General features: G+C 48.0%; 1 protein-coding gene across 1 annotated transcript; it reads left to right on the top strand.

Moving 5' to 3' along the window:
* The first annotated feature begins 5189 nt into the window (after window positions 1–5189).
* Cep68 (centrosomal protein 68) lies at window positions 5190–21085 on the top strand. Its single transcript, XM_051165341.1, has 6 exons — window positions 5190–5556; window positions 7424–8941; window positions 9570–9692; window positions 12031–12127; window positions 19194–19363; window positions 20586–21085. The coding sequence occupies exons 1-5, from the start codon at window positions 5245–5247 to the stop codon at window positions 19361–19363; spliced, it is 2220 nt and encodes a 739-aa protein (XP_051021298.1). The 5' UTR covers window positions 5190–5244; the 3' UTR covers window positions 20586–21085.
* Window positions 21086–21102: the final 17 nt, after the last annotated feature.

Raw genomic sequence — 21102 nt, forward strand, 5'->3', positions numbered from 1 at the left:
ATGCCTGCCTTTCTTTTTCTTTTCTTTCTTTCTTCCTTTTTTTTTTTTTTTTTTTTTTTCCTTCCTTCCTCTTTTTTTGGTTTTTCAAGACAGGGTTTCTCCCTGTAGCCTTGGATGTCTTGCTCCCATTGTACACCAGGCTGGCCTCGAACTCAAAGAGATCTACGTGCCTCTGCCCCCCTGAGTGCTGGGATTACAGGGGTGTGCCACCATGCCTGGCAGAGTGCCAATGCCATTCTGTTTGTTCGTTTGTTTGTTTTGAGGCAGGGTTTCTCTATGTAGCCTTGGCTGTCCTGGATTTGCCTGCCGGGATTACAGGACTTGTGCCACCACGCCTGGTGCCATTCTTAATAGTATCTCTTGAAAAACTTTTTACTCCTTCAAAGGCATTTTTTAGATTTATTAAAGAGTGTATGCTTTTAATCCCAGCAGACAGAGGTAGGGGGATCTCGAGTTGAAGGCTAGCTTGATCTACGTAGTGATTTCCCAGGCCATCTTAGGCTACCTTGTCTCAAAAAAATAAGGGGACAGGGGATGTATGCTACTGAGTCAATGTGAAAATAAAAAAGTCCTATCCCTTTAATAACTGTTTAAATAAAAGAAAACTAAGGGGTCAAGGGAAGACTCCTCTAGCTCAGGGATGTGGGAAGGCCCTGCTTGTGGAACCAGGTCTGGCCACAGAGTCTCCACTGTTACTCTTGCAGTGAGATCACTGGGGCAGCAGTGGTCCTGGCAGGATCCATGGTCACCTAGGTCAGGACCCTGACTTCTTGGGTGTGTTGTGTCAGCTCTTACATACCCCAGACCTTGGGTAGTAGGCCTAGGTGAAGATGAAGGCCCTGTGACGCTGGCAGCCTGTCACCCATTCACATCACTCTACAGCTCTGGGATCTTTCCTCCTAACGATAGTTGGGGGCACTTGGACTGTTCAGGTCTTGCCTGCAAACGTGCTTCTATATCATTGACCCTGAGTCTCCTTCCCTTGCCATCACTGCCTGCCCTGTGTCAGGGCAGCGCCAGGGCACTGCCACCATCCACCCAGGGCCACAGCGCCAGGGCACCGCCACCATCCACCCAGGGCCACAGTGCCAGGGTACCGCCACCATCCACCTAGGCCACTAGGACCACAAGGTTGAAACTTTGAAATTGTAATTTTTTGAATATTTCATGTGGGGGCTAGAGAGATGGCTTAGCATTATGTGCCCTGGCTGGTCTTTTAGAGGACTCAGGTTCAGTTCCTGACACCCACATGACCTCTCACAACTCCATTCCCAAGGGATCCGGCCCTGTTCTGGCTTTGGTAGGCATTGCATACATGTGGTGCAAACATGCATCCAAGCAAAATACTCATATATTTAAAAAATAAACAAACTCTAGAAAGGAAAATTTCATACATATATACAATGTATGTATGGTGTCCATCCCTCACTGCAGCTCTCCCCAGGGATCTCCATCACATTAACCAGTTATTTTGTTTGGGAGTCGGAGGCAGCACGTGTACTGTGGTAGTGAGAGGATAGTTTATGAGAGCATATCTCTCCTCCTTCTGGGTCCTGGGGAATGAACTCAGGTCATCAGGCTTGGTGACAGGCGCCTTTACCAATTGCATTGTCTTGCCCCACCCCTTGCCAGCTTTTAACTTGGTACTGTGGCTACAGAAGCCTGATAGAGTAGGAGTGGGCCTTGTAAAACCACACCCCTGCCGTCTGTGGGAACAGTTTCAGCTAACTGGCAACTTGTGTTCCAGGAGAGTGGTTTTCCTGCTTTGTTCTGATAGCAGACTGAAGAATTTGGCCATGTGCTAAGCCCTCAGCGTCAGTGCATTTGAGCCTTGCTGGACAGTCTGCTGACAGGTGAGACGGCTGGCGAGCTTAGGCTTGAGGGGTTGTCGCAGAACCCAGCCTAGCTCCTTACAGACAAAGCTGTCTGCAGAGTTCTAATGAGATAGGAGATTGACCTTGCTCTGTGACTGTTTGGTAATTCTAGTCTGCCAGCCACAGGGAGGTGTCTGAGAAAGTGGGGAAAGGCTTTCAAGTAAGTTGACTCCTGACCTCCCCAACACAGTGATTCATAGAGACCCACAGGTTCCTCTAGGACTCTGGAAACTTCCATTCTGTCGTCTTTAGGAAAAACTTAAAGGAACAGCCCTGGGAGAGGAGGGGATCCATTGCTGTGCCACAGGAGACATCATAGTCATACTTTAATTTTATATGCAGGGCCCAGGTCACCTCCCCCATGGGGAATGACAGCCAAGCTAGAGGCCTGGGGGTTCTAGGGCCTTCTGCAGCTAGGGGAGGGACAGGTGATGGGACAGCAGCTGCTTTTTTTTTTTTTTTTTAAATCACTGATTGCCTGTCTTTCCTTTGCTTAAATCTATGACCACAATTTTCCTGGAATCCACTGTGCGGGCAGCCAGCCTCAGGGCCATCTCAAGCCTGTCTTCCCTTTTGTCAGTCCAGATTTACCCCCTTTGTGTTGCCATCCTTAGCTTGGCTTCCACTTTGACTCTCCCAGAAACCTCAAAGCCACATGCCTGCCGAGTTCCATCTTCCTGCTCACTCCTTTCCTCTTTCTTGCTTGTTCAGCCACTGGGGGTTTGTGGCATTTCTCTCTGTACCTGTGAGTCCTGTGACACTTCATTGTTGGGGCCTGAAACTGAAGGGGTGACCTGTGTCAGCACAGGTGGCTGTGGGTGCAGGACAGCCCTTGTCAGAACTGCTGACAGTTGGGATAAATGCAGGGGAAGCTGTTGTTGAGAGAATTGCTCCTTGGTGAATCATTCTTCTATTTGAATGAGTTAGACAGAAGTGAAACACTGCCCCTTTCCCCACTTGCCAGTCCTCTCCTATTTGGTCTAACAGGCAGCTGGGACAAGCTTGCTTGAGGGTGACTCAACAGATACCAGCAAAGGTCAGGCGTCCCATGGTGTCGAACGTGGTTTTACTGTGGACAGCTTGCAGTTGGTCCTTTTCCTTCCCCCATGTGGCTCCTAGGGCTTGAACTCAGCTGAATCTCAGACTCCACCTTGTGTCTTAGTTACTGTTTCATTGCAATGAAGAGTCACAAGGCAACTTATAAAATAAAATATTTAATTGAGGGCTTGTTTACTGTTTCAGTGCCTCAGACTATCATGGTAGGAAGCTTGGTAGCAGACAGGCAGGCATGGCATTGGAGCAGTAACTGAGAGCTTACATCTGTCTTTTGTTTGGTTGTTTGGTTTGGTTTTGGTTTTTAGAAACAGGGTTTCTCCCGTAGCCTGGAAGTCCTGAACTCTGTAGACCAAGCTGGCCTCGAACTCACAGAGATCCATCTGCCTCTACCTCTGAGTGCTGGGATTACAGGCGTGCACCACCACAGCTGGCCAGAGCGTACATCTGCACCACAAATTGGAGGCAGAGAAAATGTGAGCCTGGCCTGGCTAGCCTTCCTGCCTTCCTTAGGACAGGTCAAACAAAACTTTTTGTAAATAATAATGGCCTCAGGCCAGACAGGATTCTTAAAGATCTGTCACTAAAACAAAATAGGGCCATTGCGATGGCTCATCAGGCAATGAAAGGCATTTGCTGCCAAGCCTGATGACCTGAGTTGAATCCCTGGGAGGCCACCTGGTAGGAGAGGACAGACTCTTACATCTGCTTACACTCATTCATGCAGAAATAAATATAGATATGCTTAGAAATTTTAAATTATACCGATCCTGGAATGCTCAGCTTCATTTTACTGCGGAACCAAGCCTTAACATCATGCTTGTTAGGGGCACTAAGGAGCTGTGGCCATTGAGAGTTTCTAGGAATGGAGGAAGGAAGTGAAAGGTAAGTTTCTTCACCCTAAGTCTCCAGTTGATAGGGTCAGTTGGTGCAGGTGCCTCTAGTGTCTGAGGAAAATAGGCTGTTCCTGTCCAAGGTTTAGTCTTGAGATTAGTCCCGGTGCTCGGCAGGTGGCTGCAGACTCTCTGGGTGCCCACTGTACCTTTGTACCCACTTCTGTGTCTTTCCAAGTTAGACTTCCTCCTCTTATCCCTCTAGTGCTCAGGAGCACTGGCTGGCCTGACAGGCCAACCTGGTCTTCCTGTTGTCCAGAGCTCTTTCTCTATAGATCTCTCGCAGCTCCTCCCTCACCAGTCTGCCTGGGCTGCACTCCTTTCTCACATGAACTCACCCCATTATCACCCAGCCAAGGCAGCCTGAGAAGGGTGCTGATCTGTTTCTGATTGTTGGTCATCATTGAGTGAGAAGCCCTGTCTGGTTCACAGTCTGGTTGTGGTTCCTATTCCAACAGTCTTCTCCCACCAAGACCAGTTAGAAGCATCGTCCTGAACCCAGTGAAGGCCCAGGTATGCCTGGACTAGCTATCCTCTGGCACAGAAGGGACAGAACCAGACTCAAGGCTGCTAACAAACAATCCCGTGGTGTAAGAGAGCCACTGTGAAGCTGTGCCTGTGAAGAGGTGGCACATGCAGGGCCCAAGCCTGGTCTCTGAATTGTGTCCGTGGAGCTGCACGCTGAGGGAAGGCCTTGTGGTCAACTCCCCATTTCATTTCACCTGAGTTCAGTAATCACAAGAGGGCTTTGGCTAGCCTCCTTTCCACTCTGTCCATGTGTGATGTCCAGAACAGCACATGGGAGACCAACCAGTGAGAAGAGTGGCCCTAGGAAATGGTGATCTGTTCTGAGATGTGCAGAACTAAAAAGCATCTCGGGAACAGACAGGGTCAGGTGTGTCTCAGTCACAGACCTCCACCTATGGGAAGGCACCATTAGCCTTCACTTCCCTTCTGTGTTGTAGGCCTCCTCTCTTCTTCAGCTTCCTTCCAGGCAAGGAGGATAGCCTTGGGATAGAGGTCTTCCACCCAGGTCAGCTGGCTCACACCACTTTTTTTTCTTGTGTTGCCTTGGTTTTGTTGTTGTTGTTGTTTTGTTTTTGTTTTGTTTTGTTTTTGTTTTGATTGTGCAGCAGGCTGGCCATACCTTTTGCTTAGTCACACCTGTCCTGACTCTTGGGAAACAATATCACAATGACCGAGGACAAAGTCTTTCTTAGGCACCCCCTTTGAAAGCTGAGGAGCAGCCAGACCTTGGTACTCCCCTGAGGGAAGTGGTCACCATTCCTTTGGCCAGAAAAGTTTGTCTTCACTTGAAGTCAAGACTTTGCTGCACACATGAAGAAAATCCGGTTTTCTCTTTTCTTCCCTTGTTTTGTAGGTTCCTGAAGGCTTCGAGGGAAACCAGATTTAGAGAAGGCTCGATGGCCCTGGGTGAAGATGAGGCTGAGGCAGACGCATCTGTCAACAGGAAGGTCCCCTCCTGTGACAGGTGGAACTCTGGGGAGCTGCTGCCCACAGGGCTTGAACCAGAGCAGCCCCCACATCTGGAAGTTGAGGGAGCACCACTGTGGAGGGCTGAGGCCAACCCTGGCTGCATCTCTGGAGTTTTCTTGTCACAGGCCCACACTGCCAGCAGAGAACCAAGAGCAGACAGGTCTAAGCCTACCCTCAGTGGCCCACTTCCTTCTGCAGGTGTGGGGACTGGAGATCCTTTACACTCTGTGGAAAACCAAGTAAGTGCTGAAGCAGTGCTGCATTTCCCTGACTGCTGCGCCGCCGCCCCCCCCCGTGCTCCCCCCCTGCCCCCCCATCAGTCTGAGGTGGGAGCTTGGGATCCTGGATATGAGCTGTTTCACAGGGTTACTTGAAGAGCTGGACCTTGAAGCCAGCAGAGGGGTCTGTGTGCTATCTCCTGTTCCTAAAGAGTCACTGGGGACCTCTTAAAGACAATGAGAGGTTCACCAGGAGCCTACCATCCAAACGACTAGGATCTCCTAACAAGGAGATCCCCACCCTGTTTCTGATTTAGTGATCTCGGAAGACTTGATAGAGGGCTGTGGCTTCTCAGACCAAATCCTGCTGGGACTGGTCAGAACCTGAAACTCCTTTCATGGGCAGCATTGTCTCAGACCTCTGTGACTGTAGACTACAAAGCAGGTCCCTCTCTAGTGGGAGCCACACAGGGCAGGGCAGGGAATCCTTCCATGTCCTAAGGCCAAAGCAGGGCTCTGATTCTTTGTTTTTTGTTGTTGTTGTTTTGTTTTGTTTTGTTTTTGTTTTTTTGTTCTTGTTTTTGGTTTTTGGCTTTTCAAGACAGGGTTTCTCTGTGTAGCCTTGGCTGTCCTAGACTCACTTTGTGGACCAGGCTGGCCTCGAACTCAGTGATCCACAGGGCTCTGAATCTTAAAAGCCCTTGTAGTAGAATAATCCAGTGATCTGTTCCTCCTGGTTCTGGCAACCTACCATGTTCAGCCTCCCAAGGTCCAAGAACAGCTGTGATTTGAACATTGTGGTTTTGGTTGCTACTCGCTTTCTCCTTGGAGCCCCATCCTGTGAGAAGGCCCTGAGCAAGCCTGGAAGAAAATAGCACCTGGGGCCCACTTGGCTGAAAGCAAGGGTCAAGGAAGCCTCTGGCACATCTGAATCCTATTTGTTAGTCAAGAAGCAAACCAGCAAGCCCAGGACTAGCCTCAAAAGAGGCTATGGTGTCTGTTCTCATGCCTGCTAGTGAGGGACTCAGTGTTTTCTCAGCGAGTCCCTAGGGAGGCAGTGCTGCTGCTGTGTCCACTCCTCAGCGCAAGGAAGTAAGCTCACAGCTGTACTTACGGAAGGTAGTAGAAATAGGAGTCCATTAACATTGGGTCATTCCGTTTCCAGAGTCATTACGTTACCCTGTCTTCCTCTGGAGTGAGTTACTCACTAAAGATTAAAGTCTAGAGTAAACCCAGCACTTGGGGATGCAGAGGCAGGTGGATCTCTGAGTTCAAGACCAGTCTGGTTTACAAAGCAAGTCCAAGACAGTCAAGACTAACCAAAAAACCCTGTCGCAAAAAAAGAAAAAGAAAAAAGGCAAGGGAGTCAGTCATTTTGCTCTAGTGTACTGGCATGTGAGCTGAACAGGGTGCCCCCTAGTGGAGCCTGCTGGATCTCTAGTTAATGGTGACGTAGGGCATGTTTTACTTGTCTTGACCTATAGTCAAAGAAGAGGCATTGACTTCCAGCTTCCGCATGCAGAACTGTTTTAAGTTCTGTTTTCACAAAGTGAATGAGTAACACTTGAAAAGGTGAGTTAGGATTCAGTTGTAGGAGACTTCCCAGGGTAGGATGAGTCCCTGCTAAGTACTAGCAGCAGGCACCTTGAAATCTTCGCTGAATACTTGTGGACTATACAAGCAAATCTATCCATCTTTCTTTGTTGTTTTTCTTTTTCTTAGTGTACTAAGCAGGAGGTTTTACTGTAGGATCCGTAAACATAAGTTGTTTTCATTGATATTCTCCCCCCAATTCCCCTCCCTCAACCTTGTAAAGAAAACTGTTCTTTTAAAAAAAAAAAAAAGTCTTTATTTTCACCTCAGTGCCTTTTCCCCCTTATTATTGTAGATGGAGGAGAACAGACTTCCTGCCTCCCAGGACCTACTTCAGACTGTTAAAGTCTTTGGAACTATAAATGTTTGTTCAGAACATAATACCGACAGTGAAGATGACAGGTCCGTAGTTGGTTCGTCTCAGGGGCTGGGTCTTCGCCAGCAGCCTCACGCCTCAGGTCTCCCTCTCCTATCACAGTGGAAGTCCACAGCGAGCCCAGGTGCACCTCAGCTCTCTAGCAGAAGCATCTCTGCCTCCTCAGTGGGCAGTAGTCTGCAGGGTCACCAAGAGAATGCAGAGCCTCAGAGTGGCTCCTTTGCCAATGTCTCCTCTCTAGATGTGACTGTGCCCCAGGGAGCATCCTCTGTGTTGGGGGCAAGGCCTCAGTTCCACTGGCAGGGCCTCAGCTCACAGCCTGTGGCCTCTGGTGGTGACGCTACAGGCCGGGGTAAGAGACAGCTCTCCTTTCAGGCAGAGTACTGGGCCTGTGTGCTGCCAGATTCTCTGCCTCCTTCCCCTAACCGCAACTCCCCACTCTGGAACCCAAATAGGGAGTATGAAGATCTGCTCAACTACACTTACCCACTGAGGCCGGGGCCTCAGCTCCCAAAGCAACCTGAAAGTCACGTGCTGACTGACCCTGTGATGCACGACTCAGGGGTAGATCTGGACAGTTTCTCTGTCTCCCCAGCAAGTACTCTCAAGTCACCTGCTAATGTCTCCCACAACTGCTCATCAACAGAACTGCCTGCTCTGCCATTTTCTGGAGCCAGAGAGCCATGTCTTAAGCGCTGTCCCTTGGGAGTATCCCAAAAACAGAGTGGCATAAGCCTCACATCCTGGAACCAGCTTGCCTCAACCCCAAAAGCCCCAAAGACCGAGGATGCCTCTTGGGGGAACAGAGAAGCAGCTCTAAGGGGCACAAAGGACTGTCCACCTATAGGCAGGACCCTCAGTGTGGGCTCTCCCCAGCTGAGGACGAAGGAAAGAGAGCAGCCCTTTCCCAGGCTAGAGAGGGAGAAGAAAGCCAGCCAGAGTGTTGGGCGTCCCACCTGTGTGAAGCCGGGATGGGTATCAGAAGAGGAGGTGGAAAGTGACGATGAGTACCTTGCTCTGCCCACGAGGTTGACTCAGGCTTCTAGTTTGGTGACCTACTTAGGTGCCATTCCCACCTTTGTGAACCTACCCACCGGAGCTGCTGAGGAGCACAGCTCATTGGAAGTCTCAGACAGTGATGGGCCAGCTTCCCCAACAGTGGACTCCAGCCAAAGGCAGCATCCTTCTGGCACTGCCTTTCAAGGGTCTGTGGGCCAGAACCCCTGCTTCATGTACTCTACCCAGCCCCAGGACTCCACAGGCAAAAGTAGTCTGATGGGCAGCCAGGCCCTTGGGGTCTCTTCTGGACTGCTGAACACTCAGCCCTCCTTGCAAGCTGCGCCAGACATGTGGCCATTCACAGAGCAAACTGCCAGAGAGACGTGTCCCAGGAAAGCAGAAGGGCAGGAAAAAGCTTCCCTGGTGCAGTGTGTACAGGTAAAGATGCTGAGCATAGAGAAGCTTCTGGAAAAAGTGCTCTTTCCCCAGCCCACCAACAGCATGTCTAAGCACCTGCAACACACATGACCCCAAAATATTATAGGTATTGTTCTCTTTTAACGACTACAAGAAAATGGCATGAAATTTAGGTAACATGTAACACCAATATTCCGTGTGTTTTGGTGACATGAAGTTTATACACACAGTTTGTTTTTACTGTAGCTCACGTAGTTCTCATTCACTCGTTCATCATGCGTCTGTTTTTCTGCATAGAAAGTGGTTGGTAATGGTCTACGTTCCTTTGTAGTTTCAATCTCACTGTCAGGACTGTGTATTCTGAGCCTGGCTGAGGGGAGACACAGCCAAGTATGACATTTGTTGTCATGGCAGAGGAAGGTCTGGAGTTACGGGGTAGAGGTGGAGACAAATGACCCTATGAAAGAAAACTCTAGAAAGATACCTGTATGCCAAAATGCTGATATTTTTAGCCTTTGGACAAGGTATACAGTATCTCATTCAGTTGCACCATGTAGACTTCAGTTGTTGTCACACTGGTCCCTGAGCATGGTAGGCAGACTTCACCACTGAGCTCAGCCCAGCCCACCATGTGTTCTTGTCGTCACAGGCATTCTGCTGTCAGTTGGAAGAGCTGATCTGCTGGTTGTACAAGGTCACAGATGTTGCTGACTTCAGTACTCCACCAAGGTCCAGTCTTACAGGTCTCAAGTCCTCTCTGCAGCTTTACCGGGTAAAATGTGGTCCTGACTTGTTCACCCACAGGAGTGGTGGTTATATTACTTTTTTACAAAATAAAATGTCAAGTAACTGGAATCTTGTAGTTCAGTTGACTTTATCTGAGTGAATCTAATCAAGATGCCCTTTTCATACTCTCAGTGCTGAATGCTACAAAACATGAGTTAACATCCAGGGCACATAGAGGACAATTATGTGTGTTTTGAATCAGAAATATTTTAGGGCAGTTTGCATGGTATTTGGCAGCTATCTCAGGGTTAGAATCATATGCTGTGATTTACAGACACTGGTCATGTGCGGCAGTTCAGACATATGTGCACCACAGCTGTGCAGTGGCTGCCACACCACACAGTGCACACCCAGAACACATCAACTTCACCACAAGTTCCTTTGGACTGTGCTGCTATTTATGGACTGAGCTGAAAGTGCTGAATCCAGGCATAGGCAGGCATGTGAGAGGACAAATGTATATCAAGTTTACCTCAAAATCTGACAGCGATTTGTGTCTATGTTTGAGACTTAGGGTTTTATCTTATGCCTATTTGTTAAGGTCTGTTATTTCACAGCTGTGAGTTTTAGCTAACTTGATACTAGACTAAAGGTATATTGAAATGGAGGGTAAACTCCGTTAGCTGCTACCTCAGTTAGGCTTGGCTGACTTTGGTCACATGTTGGTGGGCCGTGTTTATGGCCCAGGCTAGCTGCTAGTCTGGTAGGGAGGGAGGGGCACGGATTTGCAATCTAGCACTTCTTCAGCGGCAGAGAGTTTACTTCATCAGCTTAAACAGTTTACCTCCAAATTCTGACTCATAGTGTCATGCATACCCACCTGTTTGGCGGGAGGGCCTTTGCTTGGACTAGCCAGCTTTCCTGCCCTGGAAGGAATGCTGTTAGATAGAGTGTAGAGATAGAAACTAGAAGAAGGCTGAATCTGAGGGTTTTCTCTGTTCAAACACAGTGTGCCTGCATGCCTGGGGAGTGCACGGGCGAGTCCCAGGGAGAGGAGCTGCTCTATCTGACTTACCTCAGCAGCCTTACCTGGCCAAGCCGAACAAGTCAGATAAGATTTACTCCATTCTCCATTTTAGCCCTCATAACACTGTCTGTGACTCAACTTCCAGGCTAGGCAGCTGCAACCACCTTGCACCGTAGATAGCTAGGATCTGAGCCAGCAGTTATTCCTGCGTATTAGTCAACCTTGGGCCTCTTGTGTTGTGCTGCATCAGTGAGATGACCCCGCTGGCCTTCCTCAGAATGCTGTGTGACTTAGGAATGAGCTCTCGTGGCCCCTGCTTAGACCAAGGCTGAGTGTTTGGATTTATGTGTGCTCACATTTTAGCTGTCACTCATCCCCCCCCCAACCCTGACCTTATCTTAATTCAGTGGGGATGAAGCAACATTGAACTACTAGAGCACAGAAGAGGAAAAGAGGAATACTGAAGACAGGAAGAGAAATCCAAAAATAAACTAGTACCCTCAAAATATTAAGCAGAGAAGTCTGTCCCATGTCATGGGTTTAATTTTATACAGTTCTTACAGCTAAAGAAGGCTTTTAAAAATTAGCCATAGCTGACAGGGATGGCGCTGGCCTTTAATCTCAACACTGAGGAAACAGAGGCAGGCATGGCTCTATGAGTTTGTGGCCAGCCCAGTCTACATAGTGAGTTAAAGAGCAGCCAGAACTATATAGAGACCCTATTTTTTAAAGAAAATAAGGATAAAAATCAACAAGGCCTAGTAGCTGTGAGGGAAAGCCTGCTTGGCATGAACTCTTGGGATAACAGTAGCTACCCTGATGCCAAGGTGTGGCGTAGAGGTCAGCAGAGGGTCATGAAGGTGGAGGCCACAGCTCTGCATGCTCAGTGTAGTGGGAAACTGCTGCTTGTAGCTCTTACCTACCATGTCCATTGTAAGGGTGTAACTTATCTTGACAGTCCCTTACTTCTGGATTTCAGAACACCATAAAGTATACAAAATGGAATCCCCTACTCCACCCTGTTCAAAGCCAGCCTCTTCTGGGGAAAACCTTCTGTAGAGCTGGGCTTGATGGGTGCAGGTTTATAATCCTAGCACTAGGGAGGGTAAGGAAACCTCTAAGACCAGCCTGAGCTAAGCAAGACCCCGTCTCAAAAAACAGAAGAAACAAAAACAATGTATTCTCTAAGGGCTCAGCCAAGCTCACACTAGACTAGAACACTGATGAGTTCTTGACTGCATGGCGTCAGTCTTCCGTGTTAGAGAAGTCAAGTATAACCCATGGTGTAGTGTTTGTTTTACACAGCTTCTACAGGTACTAGTATTTGAAACCTCTTTTCTTTTTCTAATGTCTTAAGCAATTTAAGAAAGATGTGGAGGAACACCAGTCCCTGACAGAGCGTGTGTTGGAGCAGGGGGAGGTTCTTCTTCAGTGCCTGCTGGACAACACCCCAGGTGGGTATCAAGAGCAGCCTTGTCTGCTTGTGTGTATTGACAAATCATGTACTCAGCCCTGGGCCCACTGTGACACTCAGGCTCACTGTGTGGCTGTAAACCAGAGCATGCCTTCCCACTGAGTGTGTTAGAGCAGCCCTTTGGAATTCAACCCATTCACCTACTAGTAATTTTAATATGAAAGTCTAAATTAGTCAACATGACATTAAAGATGAAGAACCAGGCGTGGTGGTGTACATGGTTTTTTGTTTTTGAATTACAGAGCTACTTTTAATACTTTGGGGTGTGCCCCACAGGAATAAAAAACCTTGGGAAGGGGTAACCTCTTCATCCCCAGGAGTGGGCCAGAGGGAGAGAAGCTGCCTGAGGGGAAGGAAGCACAAAAAGAACCCGCTGCAGAGCAGGGCAAAGGGACGGCCATCAGTGCTGGGCCCTGTGAGCACTGTGAGCCTGGTGGGACTGCTCCAGGGCCCTGTGAGCCTGGTGGGACTGCTCCAGGGCCATGTGAGCCTGGTGGGACTGCTCCAGGGCCCTGTGAGCACTGTGAGCCTGGTGGGACTGCTCCAGGGCCCTGTGAGCCTGGTGGGACTGCTCCAGGGCCCTGTGAGCACTGTGAGCCTGGTGGGACTGCTCCAGGCACACAGGCGCAGGGCAAGAGGGTCGGACACAAAGCCACAAAGCCACTTGGGTTCCTCCTTCTTCTCATTAGCCTTTTTCTGCTTCTGCTGCATGATCTCCGAGTCCCTCTGCTTGCGGTGGCAGCAGAAAGCCCGTCATCTCGGCGCTTTCCCTTAACCGAGTCGCTCTGCTTCTTCATGTTCTTCTAGTGGGCGAGCTCTCGCTGGTTACCGCGGGTCATGGCGACGGCAGCGGCTCCGACCTGCCTCCTGTGTGTCCCAGGTGCACATGTTTTATCCCAGCACTTGGAGCTGTCTTAAATTTCTGGCTAGTCTGGTCTAATAGTTCCAGGCCAGCTTGGGCTACATAGTAAGATCCTACCTCAAAACAGTAAGAAAATAATAAAATAAAATAGAGGTAGCACCCAAATAGAACTACCCAGGAGTTGGAGAGACAGCTTAGCTACTGTGAGGACTATAACCTCAGCTCCAGGGCATCCACCATCTTCTTGTACAATCACGCTTGCACATGCGCACATACACAAAACTAAAAAGAATGTTTTTAAACTAGCCAGTATCACAGCAATTAAATTTAGGATGTGATGGGACACTTTATTTTCTCAATGTAGAATTCTCATCAGCTTCCACTGACAGGAATTTTCAGATTGTCTTAACTTGGAATCCCATTTCCCACTGGAGTTCCGTCTCATCTCAAGAAGTGACCTGTACTGTAAAGATGGCGAGAGTGCCGCTGTCTTTTCAGCACAACTGCTTCCATTCTCCTTGATACACATGGTCAGTAGTGGGATTTCCAGATTACACTGGCATTTCTAGTCTTGTGAAGACCTCCATACTGCTTCCTCCCAGCAGTGTGCGAGACTTCCCTTTTCTGTCATCTTTGCTGTCATTTTCTGTTTCATATTAGCCATTTTTGCTCTGTCCCCCAGCACTCCTGAGACATGGTTTCTTTGCATAGCCCTGGCTGTCTTGGAACTCAATATATAGAGCATGCTGGCCTTGAACCCAGAGATCCACCTGCCTATGCCTTCCAAGTGCTGGAATTAAAGGTGTATGCTGCCGCCGCCACCACCACCATAATAGCCGTTTTTTAAAACTTATTTTTATTTAATATGTAATGGTGTTTTGCCTGTGTGTATATTTGTGTCGGATCCCCTGGAGCTAGAGTTACAGTTGTGAGCTGCTAGGTAGGTTCTGGGAAGTGAACCCAGGTCCTCTGGAAGAGCCACCATTACTTTTAACCGCTGAGCCATCTCTCCAGCCCCGTACTAGCCATTTTAATAATTATTGATCACTATAGTTTTCTTTCCTTCGTGATTGATAATACTGAACATTTTTCATAGATTTGTTGGCCTTTTCTAATATCTTCTAAAGTTTCAAGGTCATTTATCCATTTTTTTAATTAGATGACTATTAATAGTAACACTAGTAGTTGTTTTGTTTCTGGGGTTTTTAGCCTAGAATAGTCAATTTTCTTATTTACTTTTTTGTTTGTGTATTTATTTTGATTTTTCAAGACAGGGTTTCTGTGTGTAACAGAGCCCTGAATGCTCTTTAGACCAGGCTGGCTTTGCCTCTGCCTGCAGATTAAAGGCCTGTGCCACCACACCTGGCAGTTGTTTTGTTGCTTGACTAGCCAGGAACTCATTATATAGGTCAGGCTGGCTTTGAACCAAAAGGATTCTCCTGCCTCTGCCTTGAGTCCTGGGATTACAGGCTTGAGCCACCACACCTGCAGTTTGCTTTTGTGAGACAGGCTCTCCTAGCTCCTGGTAGCATTGTGGTGGGTGTTTATTTGAATTCCTATATATTACGTGGGTTCCAGAGATCAAAGTCAGGCCATCAGGCTTGGCAACAGCACCTTTAACATACTGTGCTGCCTTGCTGGCCCTATAATGCCTTTTGTGTGTTTGTTTGCTTAATGCAGGGTCTCACTGTGTAGCTCCTGCTATCCTGGAACTCACTCTATAGACCAGGCTGGCCTTGAACTCACAGAGATGCACCTGCTTCTGCCTCCCAAGTGTCCCCATGCCCGATGCCCATTTTTAAAAAGGATTTACTTTACTTTTAAGTATGGATGGGGTTATATGCATGAGTACAGGTGCCCTTGACAGCAGCTCTCAAACTACAGCTGGATGTAAATAGCCCAAGGCAGTGAACTTAGGTCCTCTGGAAGAGCTGTGTGTGGTCCTAATCACTGAGCCACTTCCACCTTGCGTATCTGTCTATATTTGTTTAAAATGTTTTGTTTGTTTATTTTGAGTCAGGGTTTCTTTGTGTAGCCCTGGCTACCCAGGATTCATTGTAGACCAGGCTGTCTACAGGAAGTCACAGAGTTCTGCCTGCCTCTGCCTCCCTGAGTGCTGGGAGGTAGGTGTGCACCACTGAGCCCAGCTGAGGTATTCTGTTTTTAAATGTGTGTGTTTGTGTGCCTGGATGTGTGTGTGTGTGTGCTGCATGCATGCAAGAGCATGTGGAAGTCAGAAGGGGTTGCTGGATTCCCTGGAGCTGCCTCCAGGCAGGCATTCGGTACCAAAGGGTGTGTGTGTGTGTGCGCGCGTGTGTTTGAATCCACTGCTGAGAGATCAAATCCAGGGCTTTGAGCATACAAGGTAGATGCTGCCACTCAGCTGCATCTCCAGCCTTGTGATTCAAGTTTCACATTTAGCCAGAGCTTTGCTGCACACCACTTAAGAGAGCCCCACAAAGAACACCCGCTGGCTCCTTCCATCACTGTCCCTCCACACTCATGGTAGGAGAGTTAGGGTCATAAAAGTAAGCCTGTTGCCAGGCAGTGGTGGCGCACACCTTTAATCCCAGCACTTGGGAGGCAGAGGCAGGTGGGTTGCTGTGAGTTTGAGTTCGAGGCCAGCCTGGTCTACAGACCGAGTCCAGGACAGTCAAGGCTACACAGAGAAACCCTGTCTCAAGGGGAAAAAAAGTAAGCCTGTTGTAAATTGGGCACCAAACCTACAAGAAGTACATCCTCTTTCTAGAAATACATACATATATGTATTTTTTTAATGTAGTATGTGAGACGGCTCCTACCTTGTTTTTGGGGCAAGGACATGAGCATTCTTCTCTCCCTGCCATCTTGCTGAACCACCATTTTTTTCAACTTTTTTATGTGTCTTCCACATATCAAACTCGATTGTCAGGACTACATAGCAAGCAAGATGTTCTGAGTGTGCAATGCATGAGTTCAGAAGTATGTGCGTGGCACAGGTATAGAGATCAGAGATCAACTTTTGAGAGCTCATTCTCTCAAAATCAGGTTCTGAGGCTTGCTCAGGAGTGGTGTTTACCCACTGACTGAGCCATTTCACTGGCCCAGGAATCCAGAATATGATGTAGCAGCCCTCAGTTGTGGCTGTAGTCAGTGGAAGCCCTCAAATTTTCTACTTAGCTCATTTAACTGACAGGTTTCTCTACTTTATGCTCTACTTTAGGGGAGGGTTTCTGTCCAAAAAAAAAAAAAAAAAAGAGGGGGACCATCACACCAGCTATAGACAGTTACGTTCCACCTGCTAGCCGGCATGAGGGTTAGAGACCAGCCTGGACTCCTGTGTCCGTGGAGGGGAAGGGTGGGGAACAACAGTCGGTTTTCAGGAGCAGATTGGCTAAAGCATTAGATTATTAGGGGAATGAGTGCGGATCATATATCAGAAAAGTATATGAAATTCACAAAGGATGGGTGGACATTTAGAATAAAACTGAAGCTGGAAACTGTGGCACAACACCTCTGGGAGGCAGAGGCAGGTGGATTTCTGAGTTTGAGTTCAGCTTGGTCTACAAAACAGGTTCCAGGACAGCCAAGGCTGTTACATAAAGAAACCTGTTTATAAACAAACAAACAAACAAACAAACAAAAAGGTTTGGAGGGACAGGGTTGCAGTCACATTCAAGCCAGACTCAAACATTCGCAGGATATATTCCAAATTTAGTAAAAGATGAGAATGTCAAGAGTTTGCTTGGTGCCAAGAACTGGTGCCCATATGTGTCCTTAAAGCCTTGAATTGATGGGCCCATAAAGGGGCCACTAATGTCCGTGTAGTACTTAAAAAGGCTGGTTATATATGCCTCAGTTCCACAGAGAGGTAGGATTTACACGGGAATTAAAAGGCATACACACAGCCATGATAAACCTTGTGAGAAGTGATGGCCAGATGCCTCCTGGAAAAGTGTTAAAAACAAGGTTTTTCAGGCTTGGTGTCACTGCCATATAGAACTAGCTAACTCTGTCTTAGCGGGTATTCCATGCATTGCAAGATGTTCTGCAGCACAGACACCCTCACACCCCTGCAGTGCTGATACCCCAAAACATTTCCAGGCAGTGCCAGTTGTGTACCCTGGGGAAAGTGAATTCATGGAGATGTTCCAATGGAAAGCAGCCACTAACAGGTCTGCAGCAGTGTGAACTGGTGAGCCCCATGCCCCCACGCCCTGCTTCTCTGAAGGCCTGTTCTGATACTCCTCCTGTGTTCTCTTACATAGGATTTTTAGGGGTTGCTTCTGTGGCTAAGCCTTAGTGTTTTTGTGTTCTGTATACCAATGGCATGTGTGTAGAGTTAGTGATAACCGGTGGAGTTAGTCCTCTCCTACCCTTACACATGTTTTAAACATTGAAGCTTTAAATCTTGCCAAGCTTGCATGGTAAATGCCTTAACTCACTAAGCCATCTCACCAGCCCCAAGTTTTAGGTTTTACATTGGGGCAGAAACTTGGTGCAGCAAGCCTCACTGCTGCTGACTACACTGGCGTTTACCAGTCATGCTTAGCATGGTGCTGGGACTTCCAGCTGCTGTCCTAGGGTCTGAAGAGGTAGGGCCTGAGCAGGAAGAGTTCAGTATAAGTCTGCTCTTCATGGAGGCCATCTGTAATAGAAGGCCTCCTAAAACTGTTTTGACTTTCGCTTGGAAATACATCCATTAATACTTAAATGAGTAAGCTAACAAAAACTGCCCAGTTTGTCTTCTAAGAGACTTAGTTTACTGGCCAGAAGAGGCTTTGGTTCTGAGTTTCATACATGAATCCAGACTCATTCAGATTGGCACTCCAACCCCTCCCAGCCCTCCACCTGGAATAATTGGAGAACTTAGCGGTTTTGTTCAAGTCTCAAGTTCCTCTTGACACTTCTTACTTCCTCCTCTTCCCAGAAACATCCTGCCAAGAGAACAGACACACACACACACACCTGTACCACACCATCCTGCTTTCTCACTTGGCTACAAGTATAATTCAGAAGTGTGACTGAGGCTTGCCCCTATGTCAGCACCCTGCCAAGAGCATTCTGACCCAGTTACATAAATACAGGCTGACATTTTGTTTTACACCCCAACTACTTATGAGTCATGTGACTGGAGCCCATGGGAATTAAGCCAGATGAGGCCCCGTACGTATATGTTCAATTAAAGTACACAAAAATCACACCAGGAACCCCTACTTTTCCATTCCTTTTCTAGTCTTTCTTCCATGGCCTGTTTATAGTAAAGTTTCAAATAAAAGGCCCCAGAATTCTGCCTACCCACAGGAAGACTGAACAAGGCTCGGCCACCCTGACAGCATTCCTCTGCCACCAGCTCTCAAGAGTTAGGATAGCACTTTGCCCTGATGTGGCTTCCTAAGGGGCTGAGCTCAACACACCAGCCTGCTGTTCCTTCCCTTCCTGCCCCATCTAGTCCACACTGTGAGAACAAAGGCTTCCCCTTTCTTATCTGCTGCTGGCAGATGCTGCCCTCTGACCGGAAGCTAGGGAAGGTGTGACACGCTGATAAAGCACAGGAAGCAAACAGCTTTTGTGCTTAAGAAAACAGCCTGCGTTTGTGAGTACTCTAACCCTAGTGTACCCCTCCTCTGCTCTACCGTGTAGGACTGACTGAATCTTAGCCTGTTCCCATACCATTTCTCCAGTTGTGGGTGCTGATCTCCCTTACCTCAAAAGTCCACAGGCTCCCCCAATACATTACTTAAGCCCTTGAAGCATCACTGTTTAAAAATAAGGATAGAAGGCCGGGCGTGGTGGCGCACGCCTTTAATCCCAGCACTCGGGAGGCAGAGGCAGGCGGATCGCTGTGAGTTCGAGGCCAGCCTGGTCTACAAAGTGAGTCCAGGATGGCCAAGGCTACACAGAGAAACCCTGTCTCGAAAAACCAAAAAAAAAAAAAAAAAAAAGGATAGATTGGATAGGAGTGTGGTTCAGTTGGGAGAGTGTTGGCCTAACCGTGGCTGCAGCCCCCATACTGATCCTGCATAAACATATAGTGTGGTACTGTGCACCTGTATCAAAAGCTGAAGGTCACACTCAGCTAGGAAGCGGATTAGAGGTCAGCCTGAGCTATGGGAGACCCTGCTGGGGTAGGGAGGAGACACTGAGACTACTGCAAGTCCTATCTGAGCAAACTGCTATAACTTGTAATAATCTTGACCTTTAGTTTTAAAGGATGCCCTTGGGAGGATCGCAAAGCAGTCTGGTGAGCTGGAGAGCCACGCAGATCACCTTTATGACTCTATCTTAGCCTCTTTGGATATGTTGGCTGGCTGTACCCTCATCCCTGACAACAGGCCAACAGCAGCAAAAGAACACCTGCACAAAGGACTTTAAGTAAGTAGAAAAACCCAAGAAGAGAACTTACTGTCCACCCACTGTGCTAATTAGGGCACAGGGCTGTCCTAGTAAATAATTATTTCTTAGACACTTAGCTGGGGTAATAGTCATTGAAACAAATGCAGTGCTGAAGGAAGATTGCCCATGGTGCTGAAGGAGTCCTCTGCTCTTGCCAGGAACGTGGGTCTTCCTGTGGTGACTTTGGTTCTGCTGTTTTCATGGGCTTGCTGAGGAGCATCCCACATTGCCATATCTGTGTTCTCGTTACCTCTCTGGCCACCCAGACAGCAGCAGTGACCCCGACCAGTGTTGTTTCCACACAGGTATACCTCTCCAGTGTGGGGCTGTTAGCAGATTGCACCTGTCCTGTAGGCTCTTCTCACCCAACTCATTTAGCGCTTATCTCCAAGCCTCTCTGACCACACACATCTACAGAAACCCAGTTAACTGCCAGCTGTCTGCCCTACGCCTCCCTACAAAGGACCTTCCAGAACCTCCCATATCATCATTCCCCAAAGATTGTGGGGATGACACATCTTAGAGACTTAGCAAGTTACTAGTTGTCAAATATAACTTTCATCTTACCTCTTAAAAAGTCAAACTGGGAATGAATGATAGGAAAAGGAAGCCAGGAAAAAAGGAGGGCTAGGTGGTGCCTAGCCCAGGATCTCTACTACCTAGCACGTGAGAATCCCATAATTCTACTGTACATTTCTGGAATTTCCTCTTAAAAATGTTTACACAGATGTCTCAGTGAACATATGCTGGAAGTAGTCAGGAGCAGAGCCTGCAGCAGCAGCAGCAGGAGGTGACAGTGGAGGTGGGACAGGTGCTGCAGATCTGTGGTCTCAGTCCTCTAGAGGCTGAAGCAAGAGGATTCAAAGATAGAAGTCAGCCTGGCCTACGGACCAAGGTCATCTTTTTTATTGTGTGTGTGGTGGCGGGGGGTGGGGGGGGCGTAGAGGTTGAGACAGTGTTTCGCTGTGAAGCTTTGGTTGTCCTGGACTCACTTTGTAGACCAGGCTGGCCTCAAACTCAAGATCCGCCTGCCTCTGCCTCTCAGTGCTGGGATTACAGGTGTGCGCCACCACCGCCCAGCCAAGATCATCTTAAAACAAAAATAGTAGTAAATGAGATGAAAGCAATGCATGTAGAAGCCACAGCGTCGTCATTTCTTCCTCGGCAGCATGCCTGTGACCCTCGCTGCTTTCTCTTTCAGGTATCAGCCCAGGCAGAGATGGATTCACCATCACCTAAGTTGGGTCTTGGGAAGAAAACTCAAGAACAACTCGTAAGGGCCATGTAACAGTTAAGGCAGGGGAGAAATCCGGCTTTAACACAGTTGTTTTACAATGCCTTCTCACCTCTGAAGGGTTCTTGAGTCACTGTTCTGACTTACAGTGAATCCCTCCAGACTAAGGCTTTTCCTTCTGGTGCTTCTCTACCAAAAATATGTGGCTTTATAGGGTTTTTTGGTGTGTGGGCTTATGTACCCCTTCTGTTTAAAAACAAAACAAAACAGATAAAACACCATTTACAGAAAGCTGCTCAAGAAAGAAGATTCCAAGTACTTGGGATTCTCAGGCACACAAGGGGATGGGATCTAAGGGAGTGAAAAAGTTAGTAGGCAAAACCGTGGATTTTTTTCATAACCTGAACTAGAGTTCTGTAAAGCCCTTAATCTACAGTAAGTCAGTAGAACCTCTATACAGTCATTTGAACAGCATTGGATCAGT

Source organism: Acomys russatus, chromosome 22, assembly GCF_903995435.1.
Source record: "Acomys russatus chromosome 22, mAcoRus1.1, whole genome shotgun sequence".
NCBI classification, from domain to species: domain Eukaryota; kingdom Metazoa; phylum Chordata; class Mammalia; order Rodentia; family Muridae; genus Acomys; species Acomys russatus.

Excerpts from the sequence above, each read along its gene's own strand:
- Cep68 (XM_051165341.1), top strand. The coding sequence starts at position 5,245 with ATGGCCCTGGGTGAAGATGAGGCTGAGGCAGACGCATCTGTCAACAGG. Across the intron at positions 5,557-7,423 it reads TACACTCTGTGGAAAACCAA|ATGGAGGAGAACAGACTTCC; the intron begins GTAAGTGCTGAA and ends TTATTATTGTAG. Across the intron at positions 9,693-12,030 it reads CCTCTCTGCAGCTTTACCGG|CAATTTAAGAAAGATGTGGA; the intron begins GTAAAATGTGGT and ends TAATGTCTTAAG.